The 22,621-nt window shown below is 42.3% G+C and overlaps 1 protein-coding gene across 2 annotated transcripts; it reads right to left on the bottom strand.

Moving 5' to 3' along the window:
- Window positions 1–799: 799 nt before the first annotated feature.
- LOC135086128 (uncharacterized) lies at window positions 800–15,099 on the bottom strand. 2 transcript variants are annotated; one of them, XR_010260303.1, is made up of 12 exons: window positions 14,939–15,099; window positions 13,873–13,980; window positions 12,646–12,903; window positions 11,443–11,562; window positions 10,569–10,670; window positions 9,554–9,713; window positions 8,593–8,717; window positions 7,357–7,437; window positions 5,986–6,117; window positions 4,057–4,147; window positions 1,814–2,341; window positions 800–988 (listed from the first exon to the last, which is right to left on the bottom strand). XR_010260303.1 is itself a non-coding variant. In XM_063980931.1 (11 exons), the coding sequence occupies exons 1-11, from the start codon at window positions 14,981–14,983 to the stop codon at window positions 2,169–2,171; spliced, it is 1,395 nt and encodes a 464-aa protein (XP_063837001.1). In that variant the 5' UTR covers window positions 14,984–15,099; the 3' UTR covers window positions 1,634–2,168. The 2 variants fall into 2 exon arrangements, 1 of the variants encoding a protein (XP_063837001.1); XM_063980931.1 differs by lacking the exon at window positions 800–988 and having other exon boundaries at window positions 1,634–2,341.
- Window positions 15,100–22,621: the final 7,522 nt, after the last annotated feature.

Genomic DNA, 22,621 nt, shown 5'->3' with positions numbered 1-22,621 from the left:
CCATACAACTGACCGGCAGGCAGTCAGTGCGCGCGCAGCACGTCGTCGAGCTCGGCGAGCGCGCGCGAGGCGGCCCGCAGGCGCGAGGCGTGCGCGCGGCCGCCGGCGCTGAGGGACGCGAGGCTCTGGCGGAGCGAGCGCAGCCGGGAGCCGACACATGAGACACTAGCCTAGCTGGGGCTCCCTTAAGACACTGGCCTAGCTAACGCTCCCTTTAAACACTAGCCCGCGCTCGCTTAAGTAAGACACTAGCCTACCTTCCTTAAGACATTAGCTCGCGCTCCCTTAAGACACTAGCCTAATTAACGCTCCCTTCAAACACTAGCCTGACTCTCTTAAGACACTAGCCCGCGCTCCCTTAAGACACTATCCTAGCTCGCTGTCGACACTAGCTTAGCTCGCGGTGCTCTCCTACCATAGCCTGCATGCTCAGTGCGCGCGCAGCACGTCGTCGAGCTCGGCGAGCGCGCGCGAGGCGGCGCGCAGGCGGTCGGCTGACATAAGACACTAGCTTAGCTGGCGCTCCCTTAAGACACTAGGCTAGCTCGTTGAAGACACTAGCCTAGCTCAAGCTTACTTAAGACACTAGCCTGGCTCGCGCTCCTAAGATACTAGGGTAGCTCGCGGCGCGCTCCTAGCCTAGCTGGCAGTGCGCTCCTAGCGCTAGCCCGGTTAGTGCGCAGAGCTCGGCGAGCGCCCGCGAGCCGTCGCGCAGGAGATCGGCTGATATAAGACACTAGCCTAGCCCGCGCTCCCTCCAGACCTTAGCCTACCTCTCCTAGCCTAGCCCGCGCTCCTAGCCTAGCTCGCGTCTCAGTGCGCGCGCAACACGTCATCGAGCTCGGCGAGCGCGCGCGAGGCGGCCCGCAGGCGCGAGGCGTGCGCGCGGCCGCCGGCGCTGAGAGACGCGAGGCTCTGGCGGAGCGAGCGCAGCCGGGAGCCGACGCATGAGACACTAGCCTAGGTGGCGCTCCCTTAAGACACTAGGCTAGCTCGCGCTCCGTTAAGCTAGCACTAGCCTAGTTCGCTGTAGACACTAGTCTGGCTCACGCTCTCCTAAGACACTAGCCTAGCTAACGCTCCCTTTAAACACTAGCCCGCGCTCGCTTAAGTAAGACACTAGCCTACCTTCCTTAAGACATTAGCTCACGCTCCCTTAAGACACTAGCCTAGCTGGCGCTCCCTTAAGACACCAGCCTAGTGTTCGCTCTCTTCAAACACTAGCCTGACTCCCTTAAAACACTAGCCCGCGCTCCCTTAAAACACTAGCCTAGCTCCCATAAGACAAGCCTAGCTCCCTTTAGATACTAGCCTTACTCGCTGTAGTCACTAGCCTGGCTCGCGCTCCTAGTGCGCGCGCAGCACGTCGTCGAGCTCGGCGAGCGCGCGCGAGGCGGCCCGCAGGCGCGAGGCTCTGGCGGAGCGAGCGGAGCCGGGAGCCGACACATGAGACACTAGCCTAGCTGGGGCTCCCTTAAGACACTGGGCTAGCTGGCGCTCCCTTAAGACACTAGCCTAGCTCGCGCTCCCTTAAGACACTGGGCTAGCTGGCGCTCCCTTAAGACATTAGCCTAGCTCGCGGTGCTGTCCTACCATAGCCAGCTCAGTCAGTGCGCGCGCAGCACGTCGTCGAGCTCGGCGAGCGCGCGCGAGGCGGCCCGCAGGCGCGAGGCGTGCGCGCGGCCGCCGGCGCTGAGGGACGCGAGGCTCTGGCGGAGCGAGCGCAGCCGGGAGCCGACACATGAGACACTAGCCTAGCTGGGGCTCCCTTAAGACACTAGGATAGCTCGCGCTCCGTTAAGCTAGCACTAGCCTAGTTCGCTGTAGACACTAGTCTGGCTCACGCTCTCCTAAGTTAGGAGTCCTAAGACACTAGCCTAGCTAACGCTCCCTTTAAACACTAGTCCGCGCTCGCTTAAGTAAGACACTAGCCTACCTTCTTTAAGACATTAGCTCGCGTTCCCTTAAGACACTAGCCTAGCTGGCGCTCCCTTAAGACACTAGCCTAGTTCGCTGTAGACACTAGTCTGGCTCACGCTCTCCTAAGACACTAGCCTAGCTAACGCTCCCTTTAAACACTAGCCCGCGCTCGCTTAAGTAAGACACTAGCCTAGCTCGCTGTCGACACTAGCTTAGCTCGCGGTGCTCTCCTACCAAAGCCAGCTCGGTCAGTGCGCGCGCAGCACGTCGTCAAGCTCGGCGAGCGCGCGCGAGGCGGCCCGCAGGCGCGAGGCGTGCGCGCGGCCGCCGGCGCTGAGGGACGCGAGGCTCTGGCGGAGCGAGCGGAGCCGGGAGCCGACGCGTTGCTTCTCGCCGGAGAGGAGCTCGTGGGCTCTAGAACCTGATTGAAAGAAAGAAATAAATCAAATACAATAGAATCCGATTATAAGACTAGAATAGAATACGATTTAAATACTGTAAACCCTTGAAAAAGAGGCTGACAATAATTGTCACTGAGTTTATTTTATTTATTACGGTATACCAACAACATTACATACAAAGTAATTACATGAAAATCTTACATATAGAAGTTTAGTGTGTATGCACCTTCTCAGCACCAGCCCATATGTTGTCCCGAAGTGGTGGTAGGGCAAGCTATATTTGGGACGCGTATAAGTGCCCTGGAAAGGGCCTATGTACTGTATAAAATACAGTAGAATACAATTAAATAATAAATCTTTGGACAATTTCACACAACGCCAGCTAGCCCCAAAGTAAGCAACTTAATGCTTGTGTTATGGGTGCTAGCTTAACGGATATACTACTTATATACTTTTTTTTTTAATACATAAACATTATACATAGTCACACCCAGACCCGTCACAGAAATTAAAATTCATCATTTCAATTTCTGTCCGGCCGGGAATCGAACCCGGGACCTCTCGGCATAGTAGTCCGTTCTGAACCACTACACCAAACGGCCGACAAAACACAATTATTATAACGACGCTCAAGGGACCGATGATATTACATGGTACTATCCAGACGTCGTACTAAAGAAGTCTCAACAAAACAACAGTAGTAGTTTATTCAGTACATAGGCACTTATACGCGTCCAAAATATAGCTTGCCCTGCCACCACCTCGGGACAACATATGGGCTGGCATTTCTATTATCTTCTATCTATCTATCTATCTATATATATAAAAATGAAACCCGTTTCGCGTTGTCACGGCATCACGTGTGAACGGCTGAACCGATTTCGATAATTCTTTTTTTTAAATGTTTGTGGAAGTCCAAGGATGGTTCTTACGGAAAAAAATATTAAGAAAATCTCTACGCTAAGGCGGTACGAAGTTCGCCGGGTCAGCTAGTTATAAATGTTTTAACAAGGCCCAAATCATATTAATGTATAAGGTCGCGCAGCAAGAGTTGCGACAATTAACACAAGCAAAGATTCTAGATAGAGATAAGATAGTCTGACTGACAAGTGGTTTATGTCTCGCTGGCACATTTAGATACCACCACGTTGCCGTGCCACGCGTGACAGTTGGGAAAAAATGTATCAACCACGAAAAAATTCAATAAAATCTGTACGAGCACGATCGTACATCCTGCTGCACCGTCAGCATCGACTGCCGGGCGACCCATGAACCCTCAACGTGCACCGTCGGCACTTTACACCGACGGCACACTAGCAAATACTTATAAATGTGTACAATCAATAACTTATGTATAAATAGCAATAGAATCATAACAATAAACAGATATCAACCGTCCGTCGTTGTGTCTCATTTCCCCCCGCTGCGGCCAAGACACCCTTAGCCGTCGCTATGATCAGTCCGGTGAGTCTGCCGGGCTGGCAGCGGCAGCGTCCTAACGCTGCTGCCCTGGGCGACCTGGGCACAGCTTCCTTCCTATCAAACCCTTATTATGTCTATGTATCTATTGTTAGGCAGGGCTAGGGCTCTAGGGACTTAGTGTCTTAGGGAATAGGGACTCTAGGCTCACTAGGGAGTTAGTTCCCTTCCTGACCGCATATCCCGGGCACGGGAGCAGTGCCTTACAACCACTGCCTCCTGCCCGTACATCTTATAAGTTTTCTACAACACTCACCTAATAAAGGCAGGTAGTCTCCCGCCCGCTCTGCGCGGATGTCAAGGGTGAACCATTCGTCCATGTCGTCGGAATCAGATGTGGGTAGTTCCTGGAACCAAACGCATATTTTAACATAATATTTTTATAATTACAGTATTAAATGTTTCGTTCTGAATGGATTTTCGTATGACAACACTATGAAAAATATCCCAAACAGGGAATTATGGAATTTTTGCCCAGAAATCCCTAAATAATTGTATTTTACATCAGAAATCAATTTTATTGTATTTTTTTCAGCTGTGAAAAAGTTCTTTTTATAACTTCTTTCTTTCTAGAGCTAGGCTAGGAATGCGAGCTAGTTTCAATGGCCCCTGAGGACACCGTCGGGTTTTAATGGATAGGCCCCGCCCTCCCGGCGGGGAGAGTCCCACATAACCCACTGACTGACTGTCCCCATAAGCCAGTGGGTATGCGCAATGCATTTCCCGACGCAAAAAAAAGGAACGCGAGCTAAAAGCGACAGCTAGCCTAGGAGCGCACTGCCAGCAAGGCTAGGAGCGCACTGCCCGCTAGGCTAGGAGTGGACTGCCCGCTAGGCTAGGAGCGCACTGCCCGCTAGGCTAAGAGCGCACTATCAGCTAGGCTAGGAGCGCACTATCAGCTAGGCTAGGAGCGCACTGCCCGCTAGGCTAGGACCGCACTTCTCGCTAGGCTAGGAGCGCAATGCCCGCTAGGCTAGGAGCGCACTGCCCGCTAGGCTAGGAGTGGACTGCCCGCTAGGCTAGGAGCGCACTATCAGCTAGGCTAGGAGCGCACTATCAGCTAGGCTAGGAGCGCACTGCCCGCTAGGCTAGGAATGGACTGCCCGCTAGGCTAGGAGCGCACTGCCCGCTAGGCTAGGAGTGGACTGCCCGCTAGACTAAGAGCGCACTGCCAGCTAGGCTAGGAGCGCAACCCGAGCTAGACTAAGCTAGAGCCGTGACGGTATGATGGGCTAGCCTAGGCGTGAACCGACAGCAAAATGAAAAAAATGATAGGCTAGAGAGTTTCTTCTTTTTGATTTTGGGACGTGTATAAATGGCTGAAAATGGCCGGGTGCAAGGGCCGCCAATACACCCGCAGACCCGGCGAAGTTACAAGTGTGTTGCCGGCCTTGTAAGATATAAGTTCGCTCTCTTCTTGAAAGATTGAATTTGTAAGTCGTATCGAAAATATGCATAGAAATCCATATTGGACTGAAAACTATTTTTTTTACATTCTGAAATAAAGATCGTTTCATCCACGAAGACGCGCGGCGAGTTTGATCCGAGCAATCCGAGCGACATTATTGTAGTGTGCGTGTGCACTCATGGATCATTTAGCGTGTACCGATAACACTCAAACATTAGCGGAAGAATGGTGGGGCGCGTCTTCGTGGATGAAACGACGATCTATATGTGTTCTTTGAGAGATTTTGTATGTTATTTAAATTATTAGCGAGACGATTCGTGATGACAAGTCAAGTCTTTGACCAGTGTGTGTTGCCAGTGATGGTATACGGAGCTGAGACGTGGTCGCTTACTATGGGCCTCATGAGAAGGCTCAAGGTCACACAAAGGGCGATGGAGCGGGCTATGCTCGGAGTTTCCCTGCCTGATCAAACCAGAAATGAGGAGATCCGTAGGAGAACCAGAGTGACTGACATAGCCCGCAGAATCGCTAAAATCAAGTGGATGTCCGCTGGGGCAGAAAAGTTCTTGAGTGGCGACCACGAGCCGGAAGACGTAGCGTGGGCAGGCCTCCCACTAGGTGGACCGACGATCTGGTGAAGGTCGCGGGAGGTGCCTGAATGCGAGCGGCTGCGCCGATCGGTCGGTCGATCGGTCTACGTGGAAACCCTTGGGGGAGGCCTTTGTCCAGCAGTGGACGTCTTTCGGCTGAAACGAATGAATGTCAACCTCCACTTACATCGTAAAGGCTGCCGTCTTCCGACTGGCTCTCGATGTCAGATAACATCTCTTCGTCCATCTGTTCGGGCTTCATGATGCGTTGCTTGATCTTGCGCTTTTCTAACTCCGAGTCGGACTCCATGGCGAAATCCTGGGAAAGAGTTTTATTTGTTTATTTATTGAAATAATAAATCTTTTTTTTGGACACTAAAACAGACAATGGTTCGAGAAAAAGTGTAAAATGGAATGGTCGTGCAAGCAGCACGGCACGGACGTAATGTGCAGCGCCATCTATGATTCTTTCTGTGAATTAGTTCGGTACTCCTGTTAGTTCGGTAAAGGTGAGAAGAATCATAGATGGCGCTTTACAAACATTCTATAGATGGCGCTAAATATGTTGGGTTTGTTCAACAAGTTCTACATTTTCTTTTTCAGATGACACTAGCGAAGATCCGGACATTTTAGGGCCCTATTACATTGCGACTTTTTGAAGCGATACTAACGCGATGCAGCATCGATACCACGGTAATACTATCTATACAGTATTCCAACTCGGCCATATTTTTTAAATGAATGTCAACAGTCGCGCGGTACGTCACAGTATGACAACATGCGATAGGGCTGCCCACCTACAGTACCCAGTTTAATTACATCTGCCTACTTAGAATTTCTATAATGTATAGTTTTGTGATTGTATTTTTTTATTTAGTTAGACAAACAAAATACTTTGTGAATGGAATAGGTTACAAATGTGTGTTGTTTTGTGATTAGTAGATTTAATTAGTAAAAACTACTTAAATAATTTTGAAACTTTAATAATCATAATGATCTGTTACGTTAATTTCGGGCGGGCGAAGTCGTGGGCAAAAGCTGGTTTAATACAATATAATTTTCATTTCAAATCTAACTGACTGAAAATGACAATTTGACTAGTTTTTGACCAATTTGACCGTAAATGACGGTCAGTCAAATTCAATCAGTGTTGTCATTTTCAACACTTGGCCACAGACGTCTATTCGGCACATTCGCGACACCACCGACTTTTGCATACCGAGCGCATACCGAGATTTGAATTTCGAAAGAAAGTTCTCGTTTTGTCTGTATAAATGAAGTTACAATACTGTATGATATTTGTATATTAGACTATATGTACCGTGTCGATACAGTCGCAAAACATCTATCTTTACACACACGCGTTACTATACCTACGAGCAAAAGTATGGAATCACTCTGTTGTTTGGTTTCGAGCGATTTTAAGAACTGAATGACTATATTATGTATCAAATTAGAAACCGACTAAATTATCGCCCTATAATAAATCTATGAGGTATTTACCTACTTAGCATGCCATATAATTTTCTTTATGGAATATAAAATGATGGGTACATACTTCTTCCAAGTCGAATTCATCTTCCTCCAAAAACTCTTCCTCGTTTATTATTTCTTCATGCTCTATTTTTGGTTTTCTCATCTGAAAGCAGGATATTTTTTATCACAACAGGAGTTTTGTAAAAAATTTGGAAATCCAAAAAAAAACCCTATGAGGGGACTAGCGGCCGCCCGCGACTTCGTTCGCGTGGATCCCGTTTTACCCCCTTAGGGGTGGAGTTTCGTAAAATCCTTTCTTAGCGGATGCCTACGTCATAACATCTACCTGCATGCCAAATTTCAGCCCGATCCGTCCAGTGGTTTGGGCTGTGCGTTGATAGATCACTGTGTCAGTCAGTCAGTCACCTTTGAGTTATATACAGGGTGTTAGGTAAATGGGTATATGAACCGACACTAGCCCATGTTAACATGGTCATAATAATATAAATGGTATGGTGAAGTCAAAAATTTGATATCATCATTTTAATTTTTTTAATATTCATACAAAATAAATTTTATAAAATCCGATTTGTATGAAAATTAAAATAATTAAAATGAAGATGATGATATATTTAGATGGTAAACGCGAACATCAGGCCTCAACGAGGAGTGTTGTGTGTGATACGTGTTTGTCCGCGATTGCCACACGGCTGAACCGATTTTAATGTGGTTTTCATTGACTTTTGACTTTGAATAGTGCACAATAAAGTTTTAATCTAAATATACAGGGTGTTAGGTAAATGGGTATATGAGCCGACACTAGCCCATGTTAACATGGGCATATAAATGGTATGGTGAAGTCAGAAAATTGATATCTTCATTTTAATTATTTTAATTTTCATACAAATCGGATTTTATAAAATTTATTTTGTATGAATATTAAAAAAATTAAAATGATGATATCAAATTTTTGACTTCACCATACCATTTATATTATTATGACCATGTTAACATGGGCTAGTGTCGGTTCATATACCCATTTACCTAACACCCTGTATATAACTCAAAGGTGACTGACTGACTGACACAGTGATCTATCAACGCACAGCCCAAACCACTGGACGGATCGGGCTGAAATTTGGCATGCAGGTAGATGTTATGACGTAGGCATCCGCTAAGAAAGGATTTTACGAAACTCCACCCCTAAGGGGGTAAAACGGGATAAACGCGTACGAAGTCGCGGGCGACGGCTTGTTTAGTGATAAAACCTGTCTATGTATGCTTAGTGTGCAAATAAATAAATAAATACTAATCTCACCTCAGACTTGACTTTCTCCACCGCAGATCTGTCCACAACTTTGACTATGGACTTCTGTGGATTCTTCAGGAGCGACTTGGAATCCGGGCGAGGTGTGGAGGTAGCGGCCTGCCGCTTTTCCATGGCTACAACAAATAGTAATAAATGTACATAAAGTATCTTGTGCTGTAATAGGGGCGAGATTGCAACAAAAATTGTGTGTGCTGCTGAATGCTGTTGAGTCGACAAAATATGTCACACTGTCACGGATTCCCTATGTGACATGTCACAACAGCAAAAACGGTGCGTCGAATGGTCACTATACAGGGCAGCGTGCCAAACTTAAGAAGATGATGATCACTATACAAAATAATTTAGTGAAAGTATCACCATTTTAGAGATACGATTTTTTTCATGAGCCATCTCTTGTTGCTGTGAGTGTAAATGAGCAGATATTTTTTTATGGGTTTTGTAATTCACCCTGTATAGATGGTACGCCACATCGAATGTCGCTACTGTAACAAATAGTTCATACAGCGAATGTCTTGATATAGATCGTTTCATCCACGAAGACGCGCCCCACCATTCTTCCGCTAATGTTTGAGCGTTATCGGTACACGCCAAATGATCCATGAGTGCACACGCACACTACAATAATGCCTTACGGATTGCTCGGACCACACTCCCCGCACCCCGCGCGACCGAGACCAAACATTGCTGGGGCGCGTCCGAGTGGATGAAACGATCTATATCTGTTTTTCAACCTGTGTCGCAACCCCCTGGTGGGTCGCGAAGCCTCTACAAGGGGGTCGCGAGAGGTCGTAAAAACTACCTCGTATTCGGTCCCTAAAACATCTTTGTAACATTATCAAAAGCATGAAAAAAAGCGAGCGGTCGGGGGTCGCAAAATACCCCTCGGTCGTGTCATGAAAAAGGTTGAAAATCACTGATTGTAATATTGTCAGTTCATATAATTACTCACCTTGTCTAAAATTAGTGTTGTTCCCAAGCCGGACGATTTTCTTCGGAGTAAATGTTTTCTTCAGCGAAGGCAGGGTCTGCTTCTGAGGTGCTTTCGAGGTCTGCGCGTTGCCTGCATTCTTACCAAACATCTTCTGCATTAAATGCATGTCTTCTGACGACTGGAAGAAAGCCATGCTTTTGTAAGTTACTTAAGCCTGGTCCGTGAGCACGTAGAATTTTGTCCAATGACCCCAAGCTACCCATCCTTATCGCTCGCGTGTAATTATATTGCTGTCGCGACTGTGCGACGGGCGCCCGCAGTGAGTGTGCGAGCGCGACAGCAACATAATTACGCGCGAGCGCTTTAGATGGGTAGCTTGGGGTCATTGGACAAAATTCTAGGTGCTCACGGACCAGGCTTTAGTAGTTTCTTGTAAACAAATCCTATCTTACTAATATTATAAATCTAAAAGGATTAAAGATCTAAAATTAACTCAATCAGTGCCTCAGCTTTGGGAGCGGCAAGTGAGCGTTTTTTGGGACGTCAAACGTCAGCGAGACTTCAAAATTTGCTTCAGATTTGTATGCTGTCATGTCATAATATGTCAATGTCACCCCTCCCATGCCTCCCTCATACCTCAGGCAAATACTCGAGTTAAGCGCTAGACATATAGTCATTTCTCGTAAAAACCTATACTTATAAATAAGTAAAGTCCGGTCGCCGAGCACATAGAATTTCGTCCAATGACCCCAAGCTACCCATCCTTATCGCTCGCGCTTAATTATATTACTATCGCGCTCGCAGTCATTGCGGCCGCCCGTCGCACAGTCGCGACAGCAACATAATTACGCGCGAGCGATAAGGATGGGTAGCTTGGGGTCATTAGATGAAATTCTATGTGCTTGACAACCGAACTTTAGTAGTAACTCTTTCATGCTTATACCACTGAACCGATTTAGATGAAATTGGAAATTTTAAAGATAGTTTGAGACCCAGAGAAAAGTAAAGTAAATTAATTAATTAATAAACTCACAGCGTCAGTCTCGTCTTCAGACGTCTCGGGCATAGCTTTAGAGGCTGGATACTTCTGTATGACTGCATTCTTAGCCATTTTCAGCTTCTTCACTGTTGCACCCTGAAAATTAATTCGTTATTCGTTAATTCGTCACCAAAACCAAAAGAGGCTGACAAAGGCGACTGAGTTTCTTCCGCCACTTCTTCTCAGCACCAGCCCTATGTTGTCCCGAAGTGGTGGTAGGGCAAGCTATATTTGGGACGTGTATAAGTGCCCTGGAAAGGGCCTACGTACTGAATAAACTATTTCATTTCATTTCATGAACTAAGATGGCGCAATGGCGCAGCAACTAGCGTTGTCAGATGTCCATGATTCCAGGCCATGTTCAGACCTGTCCTCCGGCCAAATATTTTCTCGTCCAGCCTGTCATTCTTTTTATGAGGCTGCCGTAGTCGATTTTTTTTTGTTATGAAATATTTTTCGCCTTTTAGAACATATTAGGGTTTTTGAAAAGCTATGATTAGCTATTAGAAAGGTATGTCAGGCTTATAGGGCTATATTTCATCGGGACACCATGGCAGCGCAACCAGACGCCGCTACCAACAAAATGTATACAGCTTTGCGCAACCAAACGGACACCAGGTGAGTAACTCTCTGTCTCTATAGAGCTGTATACATTTTGTTGGTAGCCGGCGACTGGTTGCGCCGCCATGGTGTCCCGGTGAAATATAGCCCTTAGGGTAATTAAATACAGAGCACAGAGTCCTGCTTTTGTGTTTTTAAATCTCCTCTCCTGTCTATTCTGCGCCACCCTATCGCCGTGGTGATCGCGCAGGTCCTAAGACAATAATCGTCTCGATATAAACACTACCATAATAAAATAGTAAATTACCTTGAAAATGTACTCGTCATCATCATCGCTGGACGCCGCGTCATCCTTCGGGGTTTCTTTGGGTTTTGTCTTAGTTAGAACCTTGATCTTTTTGGTCTTGTCGTCGTCTTCTAACATTCTCTGTGGAGGGAAATTAGTTATGTTACATTTCAGTAGCCATCACAAAGGCTGAGCCCACCATGGTCCAGTGTATAGATCGTTTCATCCACGAAGACGCGCCCCAGCATTCTTCCGCTAATGTTTGAGTGTTATCGGTACATGCTAAGAGTAGGCGCACACCGTTGATTTTTAGTTGGTTATATAGTTATGCCGATAGTTGTGCCCGATTTCAAACTGTATGAAGAATCGGCCAAATCGAATCGGCGTAGTGTGCGCACTCCCATACATGCCCATACTGATCAACAGCCCGACTAAACTATCGGCCGATGAAAAATCAACGGTGTGCGCCTACTCTAAATGATCCATGAGTGCACACGCACACTACAATAATGCCTTACGGATTGCTCGGACCACACTCCCCGCACCCCGCGCGACCGGGACCAAACATTGGCGGGGCGCGTCCCAGAACAGACGGTGAAACGCAACTGCAACGAAACCGCAACTGCTAGTTACTTTTGGGTTGCATCTAAGTTTCTGCCATAAATTAGCGTCCGTTGAGAGACCACACATGACGCGACCAGTTTGAAAGTTTTGCAGTTGCATTTCACAGTCTGTTCTGGGCCTAAGAAGGCATTTTCTCTTCTGCTGGCTTAGTATACGCGCCACGATATAATTTTATCGTCAATTTCAGACAAATGTATACGCTTATCGCCTAAAATCGATAAAATTAATATATCATGGTGTGTGTGTATCCTAGGCTAACTTGTTACACTATTTACGTCTGATAAGGCCTACAGCAATTTTGACTATACTTTTTATTGCAAAATTGCTCAATTCATTCAATAGGGTTCAAACAGTCTGTCGCCATAACAACAATGTTAACAGCATTGTTGTGTTCCGGCAGTTAGAGGTAAGATAGCCAGTTCCTCCGTGGTTGAGGATTCCGGGTCAAGCTCGTTCCACCTTCGGCCTGATCATCACTTACCATCAGGTGAGATACAGGCCAAGAGCTTCCTCGTTGTGGATAAAAAAAAGCGACCAAATCAAAAGCCAGACATCCAAACCATTGGGCTACTGTCGCCTCATCAAAATAAGACCACTCACCAACAGATCATCCGTATCATTCCCATCCGACTGCTCCTTCTCATTATTGATATTCTGGTTATCCTTCAGCAACGCATCGAACGGATCGATACTCGCACTCTGAGAGTTGTCCATGCTGTTTAAAGTTTTCTCGATGTTGGCATCTTCCATCATGTCCTTTGCTTCTTGCGTTGGTTCCTCTGAAGGTGCGGGCTCTTGGTTCTCTGGGGCGTTTTCTGTGTCTGTTGGTAGGGATATGGTGCTGTTGTCTTGGTCGGCCTGGGGAAATGAAGAATTTTACCGAATTAAACATGATGCTGGATATCAAGTAACTGAAAGTGTGAGATAAACTCATAAAAAAACCTCATTTATTTTTGCAAATAGGCTTTTAAAAAGCACTTTTACACGTCCCAGTATTAACCCTACCACTGCTTCAGGACAATAACTGAGAAGAAGCAGCGTGAGAAACTCAGTCACTATTGTGCCAGTGTGCATTGTAACTGTATTTAAGAGTTCAGTCAAGAAAGTAGGTTCTTATTATTTACAAAATATGTAATATATTTTGAAAATTATAAATAACTTGAAAAAATCGAACTGCCTAAGGCGGGAATTGAACCCACAATTATTATATATTATTATATTATCACCCCATTATTTATAATTTTCAAATTAGTTTGAGATGCGACTCTTAACGCTAAAAATTAAATAACTATGTAATATATTATTATTTACAAAATTATACACTTCAAATAGCACTTTTATACAGTATACTATTAGCTCTACCACTGCATCAGGACATAAATATGCGCCAATAACTCCACTGAGAAGCAAGAAACTAGAATCTCTTGTGGCTGCCTCTTACATGTTAAGATTTTTTATGGTCATTACTTTCTATTTGGTTTTTACAAACATAACTGAGTTAGTTTCTATAGTTTTCAGATGTGAATGTATTTATAAATAACATACACTTTTTGCTACACCCTGGCCTTCTTATTTGGACCCTGGACCAGAAGCTTGTCAGCCGAGAACTTCACACCTTTTATACATTACAAAAAGTCATAAATATTATTAATACGTACATTGAGGCTGGGTTGCACCATAATATCTTACTTTAACTTTGACAAACGTCAAAAATCTGTCAAACTCCATACAAAAAACACCAGTTATAGTTACTCAAAGTTAGGTGGTGCATCTAAGCCTAAGGTTTTTTACTGTCCTCTATATGAAAAATTATCCAGTATTACGTACAGGCGGCATGCAATCGTCGTCGGTGAGGAGTCCCTCGCTCAGCCACTCCTCCTGACCCTCATCTTGACCTTCCTCCGGTTCCTCCGGCTGTGTGAATGTTTGTGACATCTGCAATAACAAGTAAATGTGTACAGTAGAACGCCGATTATCCGAACGCCGATTAACCGAATCGCCAATTATCCGAATCGGTCCTAAGCGTAATAAATAAAATTAAAACCAAGTAATTTTTATTTTGTTTTGTTGTAACAAGTAGGAACTCTCAGGAGTCTAGATTATTTCAACTGAGCGTTATTGTAGAACTATAAACATATTTAATAAAGTTTATTCTATGTGTGACGGTTAGTTTTAAACGCGCTTTTTCTTTATTACCAGTCTATGTCCGATTATCCAAATTTTCGATTATCCGAATCGACCCCGGTCCCAATTAATTCGGATAATCGGCGTTCTACTGTATTTTGTGAAGACATCCCATAATAGACCAGTTTAGTCATAATTATAATTGATTAGCATTCCGCCCGCGGCTTCGCCCGCGTGTAATTTTGTCTGTCCCAGAAAAACTTTATCGCGCACGTCCCTGTTACAAAAACCGGGATAAAAAGTATCCTATGTCCTTTCCCGGGACTCAAACTATCTCTATGCCAAATATCATCAAAATCGCTTCAGTGGTTTAGGCGTGAAAGCGAGACAGACAGACAGAGTTACTTTCGCATTAATATTAATTATTATTAATATTAATGCGAAAGTAACTCTGTCTATTGTCTAGATTGAAAAAGCAACTTTAATATAACCATCACATACAAATCCAACCATTACTTTCGTCAGTATGTTACAATGAAAAAAGATCGAGGGGGTGTAGTTTTTCGGAAGGGCAAGTGTTGTAGGATAAACGGCCGTGTATCGAATTAAAAAAACTATGTTCAGTTGACGACAATTAAATATGACTATTGTGGGAGTAACCCTACCCTCTGACCGTTTAATGGCTTCTAAAATGTGGTACAAAATACTAAAAACTCCTAGCTAATTTCTAAAAAGAGCAAGTAGACTCCATTAAAAATAACGAAGTTACCTCGAGCTTCGCAACTTTAGCTGGGGGTTCTTCAGTTTCAGACATTCTTAAACACTTTTCACTGGTATAATAAACACAATTTGTCTCATAAATTCAGTGAAATTGCAGATTTTTTAGCAATTTTACAACATAACCTCAAAAAGCCAAACAGACGCAGCTGGCAATCAATAAACTAGTGATGGGGTAAAAAAAATCTTAATCGAGGATTTTTATCGATACTTTGTTTAACATTGTCGATTATAACAATAATCAGCTGAGTTATTGTATTTAAGTAGTGGAGAAAATATTTACTGCAACTTATGACTGCAACAGTTCTAAGTGGATATTCCACGTATATCTGCCAGTAAGGATACCTTGGTAGATATTTCCACAAAGACACTCATCCACGACCACTATCACACTCATCAACAACAGCGAACCTCTTTCCCACTAGGCACTCAAACTTGTCGTTACCACCAATGCTCCGGCGAAGAAAGCAATCTAGGGAATCAGTCATCATCATGATCATCTCAGCCATAGGACGTCCACTGCTGAACATAGGCCTCTTCCAATAAGTTCCAATGCTTTCCATGTTGCCCGGTTGGTAGCCTGGGAAACTGGAGGGAATCAGTAACTTCTTATATTTTTTCAATATCCCCTTTCTAGAGGAAAAGGGCCCCTTTGGTACATAATGACCAGGGGCCCCCAATATGGCGGCCCTGGCGATGGAAGTTCCCGACGACATACAATAAACTCGTCCTACATTTCACTTACCTAACATGTAATAAACAATTAAAATTTTTGAATGTTTTTGAATTTTTAACGGAAAGTAGTAATCAGGCTGAAGGTGATGTTGGGAGCGCTTCTTCCGGAATCCTCAACCACATCGTAACTGCCTATTTAATTACCTCAACTTCGGAAAAACAATGCTTCTAGCATTAGCTGTGGCAACAGTGGGTCTAGTCAAAACGCACTTTAAAATCGCAAACCCATCGCAAACCAGTCGCAAACAAACAAACAAATCGCAAAAGAGGTCGATAACAAAAAAGGCTTAGTCAAACGGCAAAAAATCGAATCGCAAAGCCCTACCTATCGATAATCGAAAGACTGGATTGAAATTTCCCATACAAAGGCTTAGCCAACATGCATTTATGACTCAATCAAAATCGAATCGAATCGCAACACCCGCCATTTTCATTGCGATTACTTAAACCCCGGTGATAAGCTTCGATTATATCGAAAACCAATAGGGTGAGTTGCACCACCTAACTTTGACCGTAACTATGACGTTAACCGGTGTTTTTTGTATGGAGTTTGACAGACTTTAGACGTTTGTCAAAGTTAAACTAAGATGGTGCAACCCACCCTAAGGCTGTTTTGACAAATCCGTATCGCGATGTCGTTTTGACAGCTAGTTTGACAGCGAAGCATAGACGTAAACAGAGAGCAGAAAGAAGGAAGAAACTAATTTAAAAAAAAAAAGCTAGAAAAAGTAAAAACAATCGCAAAGTCATAGACATTTTTTAACTTTTATTCGATTTTGAATGAACTTTTATATCGCCGCGTCGTTGGTGGTTCAATGTGCATTTTGGCTGCCATTTTCCGATCGAATCGAATCACTGGTGACGCGGCGACTGACATTAGTGAAAACTTCACATTGGTTTGCGATGGCATTTTGACTAGACCCACTGATTTAGATAAAATGGTGGACTTACAAGCCCTACAGCCAACTATAGGTAACTCAGTCAGTGCCTAAGGTACCTACGGCACAGGAGAGTGCTATAGACATTATTGTGAAGTGACAGAGCATATAAATCAGTGGGTCTAGACAAAACGCACTTTTTGATCGAATCGAAAATCGAATCCGTCAAATTCCATACAAAAAAGGGGCTTTTCGACCACTTTTCGACTGGTTTGCGATTATAATTTGCACTTTGTCTAGACCCACTGAAGGAGATCCTGCCCCCCTAGACAAAACGCACTTTTTGATCGAATCGAAAATCGAATCCGTCAAATTCCATACAAAAAAGGGGCTTTTCGACCACTTTTCGACTGGTTTGCGATTATAATGGCACTTTGTCTAGACCCACTGAAGTCTCGCTGACGTTTGACGTTACGAAAACACCCTCCCGTGCCGCTCCCATAACTCAGGCACTGAATAGTGTGCCCTCAGTGGCGAAAAAACGCAAGTTCATCGCCATAAACCAAAGAAGAAGAAGAGTTAAGCGTTAGACCTACAGGGTGTTAGGTAAATGGGTATATGAGCAGACACTAACCCATGTTAACATGGTCATTTAAATGGTATGGTGAAATCAGAAATTTGATATCATCATTTTATTTTTTTTAATTTTCATACAAAATTATTTTTTTAAATCAGATTTGTATGAAAAATAAAATAATTAAAATGAAGATATCAATTTTCTGACTTCACCATACCATTTATACAGTGTGAGTCACGTTAAAGTGTACATATGAAAATAGATGAAACTAGACCTGTTTTTATCGACAAAAAAGAGGTCAAAAATTTTTGAGATTTTTTTTAATTTTTTATAGAATTTTTTTTCTTCCAATTACTTATTGTAAAGAAAACGTAATAACTTTTAAACTAAGCGGTATATCCTGATAAAATAAAAACAGTAATAATGCTAAATAACAGGCGATACTAAAAAAATACATAAAACACACAAAAAAGGCCAACAAATAATAAAAAATGATACTTTTTGAAAAAAATCTCCTAAAAAATTCGTGTTTTTTTGGTTATTTGATAAATTTCTCCGAAAAATGCCCCTATAACCGGTGGTTTTTATTACTTTGTATTGTTCTCTATCGTATTATCTTTGTAAAACGATAAATCGCATGTCTCTATCCCTATCACAACATTTGCTATGATCGTTTGAATAAAGGCCTGCCACAACATTATTCTCCGCTACAGGTAGAGACAATTTTAATTTTAACTAAAATGCTTATTTTACTTCGAAATCTTTTGTTTTTATTTGAAATCTAACTTGTCTTTATCAAAATTACAAATCTAGAGCCATTTTCAGTTTTGTTGTTAACGAAGCGTTGAATGGCGCGCCCGGAGAGGCTTAGTTCAAATGATCATTGCAAACGTTGTGATAGGGATAGAGACATGCGATTTTTGGTTTTACGAAGGTAATACGATAGAGAATAATACAAAGTAATAAAAACCACCAGTTATGGGGGCATTTTTTGGAGAAATTTATCAAATAACCAAAAAAACACGAATTTTTAAGCAGATTTTTTTCAAAAAGTATCGTTTTTTATTATAGTATAAGATCCCGCTATACAAGGACCTTCACCGAGATGCTTATTTGATGAAACATATTTTATATTCAATTTAACATGTCAATAATTATATTGCTTAAGGGTTGCCTAATAAATTTCAGTCCAGGATATGATTAATTAATCATTAAAAAAAGTTTTATTTTTAAATATTTCATCGGTTTGATTATTAAACAAACTCCATACCAATCGAAAGTATGAAGCCCATAGAATATGCAAACGTTAGGTTGCCTATTCTTTTCCAGTCATAACTCTCGGGTTGCCAGGTATAAACAGGTAAATTGATAGAGCATTTTGCATCGGTCTGATAATTTAATCAAATATAAATGAAAATAAAGGTTATTTCATTATGAACACGGTGGTATAGGGTTGCCTGCGAAAAATCAGTCCTGAATGACGGTTGTCGAATTTTGTAAAGTGAAATTAAAACTGAAAGGTGACATTTTTCGAGTAGTTGGCAACATTTGGGAAAGACGAGTTGTATGAGGAGTTTGTGTGTCTTGTCAAGAGGTGTCGCTTGGGTGAAGAAATTTCTCCAGTGTTGCCATGCTTTCGGAGATTTGGTCCAAAAATGTCGAAAGTGGAAATAACGACTTCCGGTCAAAAATTTGGATGACGCCTCCTGCAAAAGGGTCGTACAAATGACATTTGACCATTTTCATCTCGATCACCTGGCAACACTTGCAGCTATGGGGAAAAGTATTTTTTTTCGACATGGGTGTCTTCAAAGTTAAGGACGGACCGAAGGAGATATGGCAGAAAAAATCCAAAAATGGGGTTTGGTCGGTTATACGACCCAAATTATGGGAAAAATCCGAAAATTCAGAAAATCAAGATGGCGACCGAGTGAGCGGTCATTTTGTAAAAAGTTTCAGATTTCTGATTTTTCAAATGCATTTTTTGGGCAGCTGGCAACATTTGGGAAACTCGAGTTGTATAGAGCGATTACGTAGTTTGCTAAGGAGTATCGTTTGGAAAAACAACATTTTCCAGTGTTGCCATACTTATTGCATTTTTCGCTTAATCTAGACCATTTTCCGCGCCGAAACCCATTTTTACTTTTTTTCTAACTTAAACCAATCCCGTGAAACAATTCCTTAAAACCACCCAAGTCCCAAAATTTTGTGGCCCCGTAACTGCCAGTGTTGCCAGGTAATCGAGATAAAAATAGTCAAATGTCATTAGTTTGACCTATTTGCAGGAGGCGTCATCCAAATTTTGGACCAAAAGTCGTTATTTCCATTTTTTACATGTTTTGACCAAATCTTTCAAAGTATGGCAACACTGGAAAATGTTGTTTTTCCAAACGATACTCCTTAGCAAACTACGTAATCGCTCTATACAACTCGAGTTTCCCAAATGTTGCCAACTGCCCAAAAAATGCATTTGAAAAATCAGAAATCTGAAACTTTTTACAAAATGACCGCTCACTCGGTCGCCATCTTGATTTTCTGAATTTTCGGATTTTTCCCATAATCTGGGTCGTATAACCGACCAAACCCCATTTTTGGATTTTTTCTGCCATATCTCCTTCTGTCCGTCCTTAACTTTAAAGACACCCATGTCGAAAAAAAAATACTTTTCCCCGTAGCTGCCAGTGTTGCCAGGTGATCGAGATAAAAATGATCAAATGTCATTTGTACGACTCTTTTGCAGGAGGCGTCATCCAAATTTTTGACCGGAAGTCGTTATTTCCACTTTCGACATTTTTGGACCAAATCTCCGAAAGCATGGCAACACTTGAGAAATTTCTTCACCCAAGCGACACCTCTTGACAAGACACACAAACGCCTCATACAACTCGTCTTTCCCAAATGTTGCCAACTACTCGAAAAATGTCACCTTTCAGTTTTAATTTCACTTTACAAAATTCGACAACCGTCATTCAGGACTGATTTTTCGCAGGCAACCCTATACCACCGTGTTCATAATGAAATAACCTTTATTTTCATTTATATTTGATTAAATTATCAGACCGATGCAAAATGCTCTATCAATTTACCTGTTTATACCTGGCAACCCGAGAGTTATGACTGGAAAAGAATAGGCAACCTAACGTTTGCATATTCTATGGGCTTCATACTTTCGATTGGTATGGAGTTTGTTTAATAATCAAACCGATGAAATATTTAAAAATAAAACTTTTTTTAATGATTAATTAATCATATCCTGGACTGAAATTTATTAGGCAACCCTTAAGCAATATAATTATTGACATGTTAAATTGAATATAAAATATGTTTCATCAAATAAGCATCTCGGTGAAGGTCCTTGTATAGCGGGATCTTAGACTATTATTTGTTGGCCTTATTTGTGTATTTTATGTATTTTTTAGTATTTCCTGTTATTTAGCATTATTACTGTTTTTATTTTATCAGGATATACCGCTTAGTTTAAAAGTTAGTACGTTTTCTTTACAATAAGTAATTGGAAGAAAAAAAATTCTATAAAAAATTAAAAAAAAATCTCAAAAATTTTTTGACCTCTTTTTTGTCGATAAAAACAGGTCTAGTTTCATCTATTTTCATATGTACACTTTAACGTGACTCACACTGTATAACCATGTTAACATGGGCTAGTGTCGGCTCATATACCCATTTACCTAACACCCTGTATAATGACTTTTGTAGATTCGCTGGGCTAAAAAGGGACAGGGCCAAAAGTTATATTAAAAATAAACAAAATTACTCTGTGCAGCCATTTTATTTACAAGCTATCAGCACAAATAGCATTAAGATGACAAAATAAAAAAAATGATTTCGATAAAAAAAAGATTACATTATTTAGTGCCCGATTCTGAATGACAGCTGTCACTGGACATTTGACATTTAGAAGTACAGTCAGCTTCGAAAAACGGTACCACATTTGATTGACAGATAGAGGGCGCTGTAGTCAGTTTTTCATCATCAGCTAGTAATTTATTGTTAGAAAACGATAGCTAATGTTTTTGTAGCATGCCAAATACATGAATAACCGTGGCGCACTGTACTTTGAAGCTGACTACCGCACTAAGACAGCCCAGGCGACCATTGCAAGAACTAAATTAATGTGATATCAAAAACATTTAAACATGTTTTGTCCTTTCTTATCTTTAGTGCGAAAAGGATAGCTAAATCACCTGTCCCCATGTATAAACGCCAATTCGAACGTTGTTTGAGCATGGGAAATTTGATTATTACTAATGAAAATTATACAATAGTGATTGTATCACGTTGTTTGTCAAGTTAATTAAAAATAAATACCCAAAAGTTTGCTATCCTTCTCTACTCCTTACAAAACGAAAAGGAAGACACTATACGCATCTTGCAATGGCTGACCTCGCTTCTTGCACGGGCAACGTTCTAGATTAAAAAATTAAAAGAATCCACTATTTAATTCTATACCAAATAGCATTCTATTCACAATTTTAATACAAATAAATACAATAAGGAATTCGTCGCGACAACATTCAATTAGTTTTTAGGGTCATATTCTTATTAGGCTAACAGCGTGAATATATCTGTCTCTTTTACTCATATTAGCAATGTAGTATGAATGAGAGAGACAGAAAGAGCGGAATAGGTTTAAGTTAATTATTGTTATCAGCCTTCCTAAACAAAGTTACTCGTGACAGTTGTAAACCCGAAATGCTTCTCTCCGGCGATTTCGAAATTATAACTGTCACCCACGAATGTTACGTCTAGGCCTGGCTTCGAATCCTCAGTGATACTACAAGTGATGCATCAAAAAGAATAAAAAATTATGTATAGTTCCAAAATACTGAACTGTCCTATGCATGACATTGACAGTGGGGCGCCACCGTCAATACCGGATCTCTGGTTCCGATTTTTGCCATGTCAGAAACCATATAGTTGAACGATGGTAGCGCCCCCCTGTCATTGAGTTTGGTGGGACAGTTCAGCTTGGGTCATCTATATTCTATCTTTTCAGATGGCAGAAATGACAACTATGGATGACAATGAAAGTTGGTGAAAATAAATAAAATAAACTTTACAAGTATGCAAGTAAGTTTGCATTTATTTGCAAAACTTAGGTGGCAATGTGAACTGAAACTAAAAACTGACGACAATACCCTTGTGTGGTGGTCGTTAGTTTGATCCATCCACCGCTGGACTATTGTGGTGAATTCAGTCAAGCATATTGGAGAAGTTCATAGGAACGGGATCTAATTTTATTTCTAATAAACATAATCCCAACTAATATTATAAATGCGAAAGTAACTCTGTCTGTCTGTCTGTCTGTCTGTCTGTTACGCTTTCCCGCTTAAACCTCGCAACCGATTTTGATGAAATTTGGCATAGAGATAGTTTGAGTCCCGGGAAAGAACATAGGATAGTTTTTATCCCGGTTTTTGAAACAGGGACGCGCGCGATAAAGTTTTTCTGTGACAGACAAAATTCC

The sequence above is a fragment of the Ostrinia nubilalis genome, chromosome 30 (assembly GCF_963855985.1).
Source record: "Ostrinia nubilalis chromosome 30, ilOstNubi1.1, whole genome shotgun sequence".
NCBI classification, from domain to species: Eukaryota; Metazoa; Arthropoda; class Insecta; order Lepidoptera; family Crambidae; genus Ostrinia; species Ostrinia nubilalis.
The sequence above is the reverse complement of the archived record's forward strand: the minus strand, read 5'-3'. Positions and strand labels throughout refer to the sequence as shown.

Coding starts and splice junctions, on each gene's coding strand:
- LOC135086128 (XM_063980931.1), bottom strand. CDS start 14,983: ATGTCTGAAACTGAAGAACCCCCAGCTAAAGTTGCGAAGCTCGAG. Junction 8,718..9,553: donor CAACACTAATTTTAGACAAG/GTGAGTAATTAT, acceptor TATTTGTTGTAG/CCATGGAAAAGCGGCAGGCC. Junction 6,118..7,356: donor ATGAATTCGACTTGGAAGAA/GTATGTACCCAT, acceptor ACTCTTTCCCAG/GATTTCGCCATGGAGTCCGA.